At 60.3% G+C, this 10207-nt stretch overlaps 1 protein-coding gene across 2 annotated transcripts; it reads left to right on the top strand.

Moving 5' to 3' along the window:
- The first annotated feature begins 2125 nt into the window (after positions 1–2125).
- DLK1 (delta like non-canonical Notch ligand 1) lies at positions 2126–9812 on the top strand. Of its 2 annotated transcripts, XM_060097882.1 has the most exons (6): positions 2126–2192; positions 3399–3462; positions 3972–4102; positions 7027–7168; positions 9065–9344; positions 9564–9812. In XM_060097882.1, the coding sequence occupies exons 1-6, from the start codon at positions 2126–2128 to the stop codon at positions 9810–9812; spliced, it is 933 nt and encodes a 310-aa protein (XP_059953865.1). The 2 variants fall into 2 exon arrangements, with proteins under 2 accessions (XP_059953865.1, XP_059953864.1); XM_060097881.1 differs by having other exon boundaries at positions 9065–9812.
- Positions 9813–10207: the final 395 nt, after the last annotated feature.

Below are 10207 nucleotides of genomic sequence, written 5' to 3'. Positions count from 1 at the left end.
AGAGGACTTGAGCAAAAGGCCTTCCATCTCTGGACTCAGTTTCTTCACTTGAGGAAAGAGCTTGTGGACGAGGATGGGGTAACGGAAAGGCAGGCGCGTGGGGTGAGGAGCTGGTCGGGGGCTGCTACTGCGTGACTGCTGCCCTCAGCCTGTCACCAAAGCCGTTCCCAATGCACCCAGACCCCGCTTCTGGGTCTTCGGCAGAGGACAGGGAAGAGGCGCCGTCCACAAGGGGGTCAGGGGGCTTCCCTCCAGCCTCCAAGAGTCCACCCAGAGCAGGTCCTGCTTCTGGGTTGCAGACTTAGGGCCTCAGGGCCAGCAGGGTGGGAAGTGCGGGCTCCCCCTAGCCTGACTTCCCAAACCCATCCCAAGGACAGCAAGTCTGTCCTCAAACCTGCCAGGGCCCTGTGAGATGGCCCAAAGGCCAAGGCCTCCCAGCCCAGGTTCATAGTGGCAGAGATCACCCCCCACCCCAGCGCTGTGGGAAGGGTAGGCCAAGAAACGGGTGGGAGCCCACTCCCAGTCCGTGGCATCTGTATGCAAACTAATCAATGCAAATGAAGCATACACAAAAGATCCTTCTACTGTCAGGACCTCCTGGTACCCTCCCCAGAGGTTAAGTACCTTTGATTCCCTTTCTGCCACCTGCCACCGCCTACCAGGTCCTTCCCCATTTCCCTAAACCTCCCTGATAGGGACAGGGGTCGGGGGGAGACAGCCCAGCGGACTGTGGGGCTCTAAGTTCAGGCTAGGGGCTTCTACCAGGAGTTTTTTGGAGGGGGAGGGTCTCTGGCAGGGTCACCATCCCCCACCCGCACTTCCCTGAGACCCGGGGCCAGAAGCCTCCCGGTGGTTCTGGACTACGTGCTGAGTGCCGGGTGTGCAACTGTGCACGTCAGTGTGAGCATACTTGTGAGCTTGCCCACATGTGTCAGTGCGGGCAAAGATGGACGTGTTGGGGTGTGTGTGTGTGTGCGCGCCCGTGTGTGCTGGGTGACCGTATATGCGTGTTTTCATAAGCGTGTAACCGAGAGCCTGAGATTTGTGAGTTTCGGGGACTGGGTACGTGTGTGTGTGTGACTATCAGATGTGTGAGAGCCTTCCGGCAGGCCTAGGGCCTGACTGCGTGTGTGTGGGTGTATGTGATTGAACATGTGCCCGAGTGTCTGCATGTTTACAAGGGTATTCGCATGTTCAGGTGTGCACGTGGCCGTGCACGTGCCTCTGTGTGGATGGCCGGGCACATGTTGACGGATGTCCAGGGTTTCGTAACTGTATGTCCTCGGCCTCTCTGCGTGCCTATGACTGAGCCTGTGGCGCTCCCGACCATTTCTAGGACGTGCGCGTGTGTTGCGGCGTGTGTTTGTGCCGTAGGGTGTGTCGGGGTTGCCTTGTGTGCTGCTACGAGTGTGTCTGCATTTTCCTGCGTTTTTATGGCTACGAGTGTGGGTGCCTAAGGCTCCTCATAAGTGTTTTTCCCGGTGCGTGTGCGACAGTGTGCGTTTTCCCCGTCTCTAGAGTGTGCGTTTGGGTTTTTCTGGGTGCATGAGCCATGGCATGCGTGCTCGGGACCTTGGCGATAAGTGTTGTGGTGTTTCTGTGCGTGTTTCTGTATTCCGAGCGGATCCTCGCGTCTTCCTGGGGTCTGCGGCCCAGCCCGTGTTCGGCTCATGCGACTTGTCCTAAGCGGGCCCGTGTGTGCGCGCCCGTGTGCCGTCCTGTGGGGGGAACGTGTGCCAAAGGCGCGCGGGGTACCGGTGCCCGTCTAGCCACGAGTGCCCCGCGTGCGCAAGCCGGTTTCCGGGACGCCGCAGTGGTGGGGGGCGGCCCCGCGAGGGGCGGGGGTCACCGGGACTGGCCGGCGCCGGCCCCGTGCGCGCGAAGGCGGGGGCGGGGGGCGGGGGCCGCGGGGGGGCGGCGGTACGAAAAGGGCGGCGCGCGCGGCGGCGGCGGCAGCTCGGCGGCGGCAGCGGAGAGCGCAGCGCGCAGCCCGGTGCAGCCCTGGCTTTCCCCTCGCCGCGCGCCCGCGCCCCCTTCCGCGTCCGCAACCAGAAGCCCAGCGCGGCGCCCGGAGCCGGACCCGCGCCCGCGCCGCTCCCGGGACCGCGACCCCGGCCGCCCCGCGATGACCGCGACCGCAGCCCTCCTGCCCGTCCTCTTGCTCCTGCTGGCCTTCGGCCGCAGTGCCCATGGTGAGCCCCCCGGCAGCCTGGCTCGCGCCCCCTCTGGGGAAGCCTGCGACGCCCCCCGGCCGCCATGCCCCGCGCGCCCCGTCCCACGAGCCCCGACTCCCGCCCGTCCCGCCTAATCCTAAGCCCCGCGCCGCGCCTGCCTGGTCCTCCCCGCCACCCTCGCATGCCAAGCCCGGCCCTGGGGTCCCCGGGGGCGGGGGAGCTGTGGGACCCCGGCCCCTTCCCGCCCCGCAGAAGTGGCGCTCGCAGGGTGTCGGTGGGCAGAGAGGAGGTATGGAGAAACGAGGCGACGCTGGGGAGCCCTCTGTGAAAATGCTCTGGGGTTCAACTTTGGGGGTCCCTGAGTGTGCGTTCGGGAACATGCCTGTGGGGGGGGGTAACTTTGCCGTCGTCGCCTCAAATTCCCAGCTGGGAGCCCAGCCCGAGCCCCTCCTGCGTGGCGTTTGTCTAGGTGAGGGGCTGCGACACTCCTGTCTGTGGCGGCCATATGTCTCTGACAGCGAGAGAGTTGCCCCCTTCCCGCAGGGTCCCCCAGCCCGCTGCACCAGTGGTGACGGGGGTCCTGTCTGAAAAGCTGGCGGGAGTTACAGGCACTGCGCACAGTAGGTGCCTATTAAAGTGTCGGAGTCTCTAAGTAGTGTCAGGAATACGGTCTTTTCCGCAAAAGCCTTGTTCGTCTTTTTAATATGAAGAGTCTGGTGTGGGGAAAATTGGGAGTTTGACCTGGGTGCCTGGCTTAACTGGGATTAACCTTTAAAAACTCCAGACGCCTTACCTGTAAACCCTCCAGGTGAACCTGTCTGGGCTTCCCCAGAGCTGAATACCTCAAAACCTGGCCCCGCCCCACCTCGCCTTTAGCTCACTTTGTAAAAGTGAGGGTTTGGCCGAGTGCCCAGGGGTCAAAATCATTCCGTTCTCGTTCACTGTCTCCTCATTCCTGCTTTTAGGATTTGGCGTCTGTAATTTCTTTGAGGGACACGGGGTGTCTGACCTGGTCCTAGGAGCTAGGCAGTGGGCTGTGGTCACTCCATAACCAGGGACATGCAGAGATTTTTCTCCTAAGTGGGTTGGGATGAAGTGCCTACTGTGTGCCCAGTGGGTAGGGCCACAGAAGGTCGGAGGCTGCCTCCTGGGAGGCCGTCGTGGCCTCCGCCACAGCCTGTAGGGCCTCGTGGGGTGAATGGTGTAACCTTTCTTGTGCCTCAGGAGCTGAATGCTTCCCGGCCTGCCACCCGCAAAATGGATTCTGCGAGGATGACAATGCTTGCAGGTAATGGAGCGGCTCCCCAGAGGCAGCATGTTGGAGGGCCAGGGCAGAATTCTGGGGAGTCATGACGTCAGGCAGAAAACACGGGGAGGGCTTGGCCCCTGGACTGCAGCAAACAGCTTCCTCGCCCCCGCAGGAAACCAGTGACGGGGGGAGGGGGAGGGGGGGGGGAAGAGGACCAGGAGGCGGGGGATGCTGGGAGCGGTGGCGGGGACAGGATGGCTTTCTCCGAGGGGTGCGTGGCGGGAGGTGGAGATGACGCCACTGCAGGCCACTGCGGCAAAACGCAGCTCTTCCTCTGGCTCTCAGGGACCCCTCTGCCTGCTCCCCAGCTGATTTCCTGTTTTTAAGCTTTTCCATTCAGGTGACTGGTATTGGTTTCCTGGGACCCACCGGCCTGGCACTGGGCAGAGACCCGCGAGGGCTCTTGGTTCCACAAAAAGCAGCCGGAGCCCCTTCTCCATCCCTGCCCACCCTCATACGTCCCCACCTTTCTTCCCCAACCCCCGCAGGTGCCAGCCTGGCTGGCAGGGTCCCCTGTGTGACCAGTGCGTGACCTTTCCCGGCTGTGTTAATGGAGTCTGTGTGGAGCCCTGGCAGTGCATTTGCAAGGACGGCTGGGATGGACATCTCTGCGACCTAGGTGGGCACCTGCCCCGCCCACCCTGGCCCCGGCCCCCTGCCCCCAGCCATCTCCTCCCAGCCCCGTGGCTGCCGCCCCTCCCCGTCTCGCCTTAGCCCAACACACCGAGTGCTCTGTATGGTAATGATCTGTTTATACACTTCCTGCTGGTGCTGGGAGCCTCCTCACAGGTAGGGACTTAATTTTGCTCCCTTCTGCACTGCCAGCACCCAGCACCAGGGAAGGCACCGGGGTAGGGGGGCTGCCAGTTGAATAAAGAGTCACAAACACGCCACACGAAGCTGAGAGGGTGGGGACCACAGCCTCGAGAAATCTGTTCGGGGCACTGAAGCTCTGAGAGGGGAAAGGACTCAGGGGGTCGAAGAGCCAAGACTCCATGAAATTCGCCCGCCAGGCTGTTCAGGATGCTGCAACAAGCGAGCAGACAGACGCGGGGAAGGGTGCTGGGTGCTGAGTGCTGGGGGCAGCGGGAGCTGAGTCAGGGCCACTGGGACAGGGCCGGGGGCTGTGCTGGAAGAGGTCAAGTGTAGGGGGAGGTGGGGGGTCGGGAAAGCCTGAGAAGTAGCTGAAGTGCAGATTGGTGTTTTCTGTTGATTTTGTTAACTTACGCAATCTCTGCCCTCCATTACCCTGAGCAATTGAGAGTTGGCTGTCGCTGCATCTTCAGGCTGCAAAATGTTCATTTGAGCCCATTCTCATTTGGCAAAACCTGCCCTGAAGCCCAGGCAAACTAAGGTCCCCGAGAAAACTCCCAGCAGTGTAGGCAGCGGCCCGGGGTCTCTGTCCCTCGGTCCCGACAGCAGCATCAGTAAAGACGAGTGGTACCAGTAGGGAAACTGAGGCTCTGGGAAGCAAAGGGGTCTGCTCAGGACACCTAAGAAGTTGGGAGAACAGCCAGCTACAAAACCCCTCCCTCCGCCCCAGAAATGGGTTCATTCTCATCTGAGGCTGTTTCTAACACCCTCCCCTTAAGAAAAACCTAAGAGCATGTTGTTACCACCCCTGCCCCACGCAGCCAAGGCAGTGGGCTTTCAAGATCCCCCACCACGTTGTCTTGGGTCTTTAAAGTCTCCCCCGCCAATATGATGCAGGCTTTTCCCCACAGCTGACTCACACTCTGGCCAACAGAGCTTGGCCTCTGCACCCTTGAAGTACCTCTGAGCTGTTTTAGGGACCCAAGGGGTCCCAGAAAAGCCACCATTTGGGATCAGGGCTTTTAGCCTGGAGCCCACTCTTGCTGATACCTAATCCAGGACGCCCCCTATGGAGTTCTCCAGACAAAAGGTCCCTTCCCCACTGGGTTGACAAAAGCTCGGGACGGCTGAGTCCAGGGGAAACAGCCCTCCGGGTAATCGCCGGCCCTCTCCCTTTTCACCCGTCTCTGAGGCTGTCCTCGCCACAGCTGCTGCCCCGGCAGGCAGGCAGAGACCCCCGGCAGCTTTCTCCTGGTGGCGGCTTAATCCACCGGACTTTGGGGTCAGAGGCCCAGGAGAGGAGAAGGTGGGCTGATCCCCGGCTCACGAGGCTTGACACCGTGGGAGAGGAGTAGGGTGGTCGCCAGCTCTTCAGCTTAAATTTAAGATTCCCATTGACGGGAGCCCGGAGCAGGGAATTAGGAGCTTGCCACGGAGGCGCTGCGTGCTAACGCCTGGCGCCTTCCCGTAATGATAAATCCTCTTTATGTTCCCTTGCACCAAGCCGGGCTCCCAAGGAACGCCTCGTGTGCTCTGGATAAGCCATCAGCTTGGTGTGCAGGCTTTTCCTTACTGATTGATTGCCATCTCTGCTCCATGAGGGTGCGGGGCTCTTGAAAAGAGGGAATAAATCTGCACGTGTGTGGCCTCAGCCCCGGGGACCCGAACCCAGGCTGCCTTCCTTGGCCGCGTCTCTGGTTGGCCCTGGCTTTCTGTCGGGCTGATGCGGCAGCTCGGGTGGTAGAAAAACAAAGCCGAAGGGGCTCTCGGGGATGGGCCAGGGAGAGCCCCCCCTTTTCTAAGTGGGGAAAGTGAGGCACAGAGTCCGGGCGGTGAGCGGGGGAGGGACCTGAATTCGGCAGCCGGCTGGAGATGGGCACAGAAAGCGTCTCTCCCTGGCCAGGCCTGGGGGCTGGGGTCTCCACTGTCAGAGAGCCCCTGACCCAGGCCCCTTTGTTCAGCCCGTGCCTGCCTTGCTGAGCCCCGAATAATGAAGTGTGCGTGACGGGCGGTGTAAAACGGTGGTGGAAATACACCAGTGTTCATGGAAAGCTGTGCTGACAGGCAAGCACTCAATAGTTCTCATTTCGTCGCCTTCAAACGATGCAGCCTTTTTATCGTGGACCCCCTTCGTTCAGAGAGACCACCGAGCGGTGGAGGCGGTGCTGGGGCGAAGTCAGGTCTCTTGGTTCCCGACAGGGGGCTTTACATCTCATTTCCCCCCTGCGCCTCTTTGATGGAAGAGTATGACGGGCAGCTGGTCCTGCTAACAGTTGGGCTGCACTGGCCCCCCGAGCGGCAGGGACCCCCTTCAAACACAAGAGACTTGTCTGGGAGGCAGCCGTTAGGGAGTCTCAGCTCGGCACGGTTTTGGGGGGAGGGAAGGGGTCTGCGGTGAAGGTCAGTGTGGCTGGACCGAAGAGGCGACCTGGTGCCAGCAAAAGGGCACAGCTGGCCTGTTGAATATTAGTGCATGGCCGTGACTTTCTGTCTCTCTGACCCTTGAGTTCCCCGAGCTGTTTACTTATATCAGGGTTCTGGGGGTCGCTACACCCTCTTCCTCAGGACCCCGGTGGGTGACCCTTGGCAGTGGACACAAGCAGAGACATCTCGGCAGCTCACGCGGGGTCCCCCTCGGCCAGACGGAAGGGTCTCTTCCTGTCCCCACCCAGGGTGCTCTCCTTCCAGCGTCTGTGTTCCCCTCATCTTCCTGGTTTTCTCTCCCCACAGACATTCGGGCTTGCACCTCGACCCCCTGTGCCAACAACGGAACCTGTGTGAACCTCGATAACGGCCAGTACGAGTGTTCCTGCGCCCCTGGATTCTCAGGAAAGGACTGTCAGAAAAAGGACGGGCCCTGCGTGATGAATGGGTAAGTATTCTCTCCAGGCTATGTGTGCTCTGATAAATGCCGCTTTAGATTCCTGTTTCACACCCCCTAAAGACCCTTTCAGCCTAACCCAGTCGGACCTGTCGCCTGACAAAAGACCAAGTAAGTGCTCATCCTGCACCCCATGGGGGGCCGCCCTGGATCAGGGTATTTATGGGGGAGTGTGTCATTTCCATAATTTTTTCAAACAATCCTGAAGGCGATTTCATATTCCCCTGACGTTTCCAAGTCCTGATGTGTGTGAATGAGAGTAGATTGGGACTGTGAACCAGAGCTCGAGCTGCATAATTTTCTAAAGGCGACATAACAAGAGATCAGAGTTGGGCAGCGCCCGAGGCTGTTTGTGAAACCCGCTCACCGTGTTTTACGGGCGGGTTTGGGGGAGCTGGTGGGCTCTGCTTCTGGGTTTTCTGGGATGTCTTAGGAGGTGGGGAGAGGGGGCTGCAGCCAGCACGGGGCCCCGGGAGGCGGGGTGTGTTTGGCCCTCAGCTCCCCTCGTGGGGAGGGGGCTCTGGGGCTCTGGGCAGCGCGCCTAGCAGATGGAACGGCCCCTGGCCTCTCTGGTGCCTCTGAACGGGCTTCCCAGCAGCTCAGCCATTTCCGGCCCTTATCTGCTCAGTGCACGGAGCCAGTCCCACCCTCCGAGGGGGCTTAAACGGAGACCAGGAGAGATCTCGAGAGAGGCGAGAATTCAAAGTAGACTCCAGGCCTGGGCCAGTAGCTGCGGGTAGGGGCGCCCCCGTCCCGTGAGGAGACCGAAGCGCAAATGCATTCCAGGGGTGGGGCAGAGAGCCCCGGGCCGCTAGGGCCAGGAACCAGCATTCTTGCAGCATCTCAAGATCAGTATCCTGGGCGGGCTCAGAGGAGAGGGGTGACCACCGAACTCCCATTTCTCCTTGCTGGTGGGAAGGGGAAATACGGAGCGAGACCTTTAAAATATTTTGCTTTTCTCTCTAACAGACTGGAGCCAGTCTGTCAAAATAGAGCCCAAGGTCCTTGAAATTCCTTCAGAGCCCCGGCTCCTATGCCACCCTCATCCCTGAAGCAGCAATGCTGATTTCTTGCGCTCGGAGCCCCTTTCTTCCCTGGAGTTTTGGCATTTATCAGATGACAAAGAGTCTGCTCGTTTAAAAGCACTTACATTAAATGCTCTGTGTGCTCTGCTTTGAGCAAACAGCTTCGGTCTGCAAGCTGCACTTGGGTGAATGGGCCACTATTAAACAGCCGGGCCCAGACACTGCTCCAGCCGGTGCAGACAGAGCGCGTATTTCTTTCACTCTGAGAGTCCCCAAGGGTTTCCTGTACAATAGCCCGCAGGCTCACTCCGCTAAGCATAAAAATAAAAATAATAATAAGGGGTTGGGGATGGTGGAGGTGGGAGACACTGAGGGATGCCCTGCTTTGCTCGGCCTCCACGGCCTGGGGACGGAGCTGACGGGGCAGCTGGCTGTAGCCCTGGGGTGTCACTAACTTTGCCTCTCTCAGCCTCAGTTTCCCCACCTGTGCAGTGACTAACCGTCAGGCCTCTGGTCGGAAAGATGACCTAAGAGGTGGGAGAGGAGATGGGCATCCTGACTCTGGAGGTCAGGCATGTTCCAGGCTGGCAGCATGATGGGGGTGAGGCACACACCCCACTCGGGGGTGGGGGCCTCCCACCTCGGACGGCCCCGGAGCCCCTCGCAGGCTGGGGTCACGGTGCCCCCCTGGCCGGCTCTCACTCCCTCACCTCGTGCGTTCTGAGCACCTGCCCTCTTGTCGGGCCCCAGGAGGTTTGCCACGTGGCACGAGCGGGAGCGGAGCGTCCGTCCCCACTCCCGGCACCACTGTCCTAGCGCAGTGCCCGAGGGCCCTTTACCGTGTCCCCCTGTTGTGTTGCAGTTCGCCCTGCCAGCACGGAGGCAGCTGCGTGGACGATGAGGGCTGGGCCTCCCATGCCTCCTGCCTGTGCCCCCCTGGCTTCTCAGGCAATTTCTGCGAGATCGTGACCAACAGCTGCACGCCCAACCCGTGCGAGAACCAGGGCATCTGCACCGACATCGGGGGCGACTTCCGCTGCCGCTGCCCCGCCGGCTTCATGGACAAGACCTGCAGCCGCCCGGTGTCCACCTGCGCCAACGAGCCGTGCCTCAACGGGGGCACCTGCCTGCAGCACTCCCAGGTGAGGTTCGGGTGTCTGTGCAAGCCCGAGTTCACGGGCCCCATCTGCGGCCGGAAGCGCGCGGTGGGCCCCCAGCAGGTCACCCGTCTGCCCAGCGGTTACGGGCTGACCTACCGCCTGACCCCCGGGGTGCACGAGCTGCCGGTGCCGCAGCCCGAGCACCGCATCCTGAAGGTGTCCATGAAGGAGCTCAACAAGAGCACTCCGCTCCTCTCCGAGGGTCAGGCCATCTGCTTCACCATCCTGGGCGTGCTCACCAGTCTGGTGGTCCTGGGCACCATGGGCATCGTCTTCCTCAACAAGTGCGAGGCCTGGGTGTCCAACCTGCGTTACAACCACATGCTGCGCAAGAAGAAGAACCTGCTGCTTCACTACAACAGCGGGGAGGACCTGGCCGTCAACATCATCTTCCCCGAGAAGGTCGACATGACCACCTTCAGCAAGGAGGCTGGCGACGAGGAGATCTAAGCAGCGTTCCCACCGGCCCCTCCCTGTTCTCGGGGTCCCGCAGAGCTCACTATATGCGGTCTGTTCTCATCTTTGTGGTGGAGCTTGCTCTGCTTTGTGTCAAATCTGGTGAACGCTACGCTTCCCTCTATTACCTTTGTGTTGCCGTGTGACAAACGCAATGCCAGAATCCTCTTTCTCTCTTCTTAATGCATGATAAAAAAAAAAATAATGGTAATAATAATAAGAATTTCATCTTTAAACGAGTAAGAGAAATAAGTATGTTATTCTAAACTCTAAACCTAAAATCAAAAAGACCAAAAAAAAACATGGCAACAGAACCAGGACTCTGTGCCGACGTCCCTCTCCGAGGGGTCTCGGCCACAGGGTCCTCGTGAAACCGTTACGAGTGCTGC

The sequence above is a fragment of the Mesoplodon densirostris genome, chromosome 4 (assembly GCF_025265405.1).
Source record: "Mesoplodon densirostris isolate mMesDen1 chromosome 4, mMesDen1 primary haplotype, whole genome shotgun sequence".
Classification (NCBI taxonomy): Eukaryota; Metazoa; Chordata; class Mammalia; order Artiodactyla; family Ziphiidae; genus Mesoplodon; species Mesoplodon densirostris.
The sequence above is the reverse complement of the archived record's forward strand: the minus strand, read 5'-3'. Positions and strand labels throughout refer to the sequence as shown.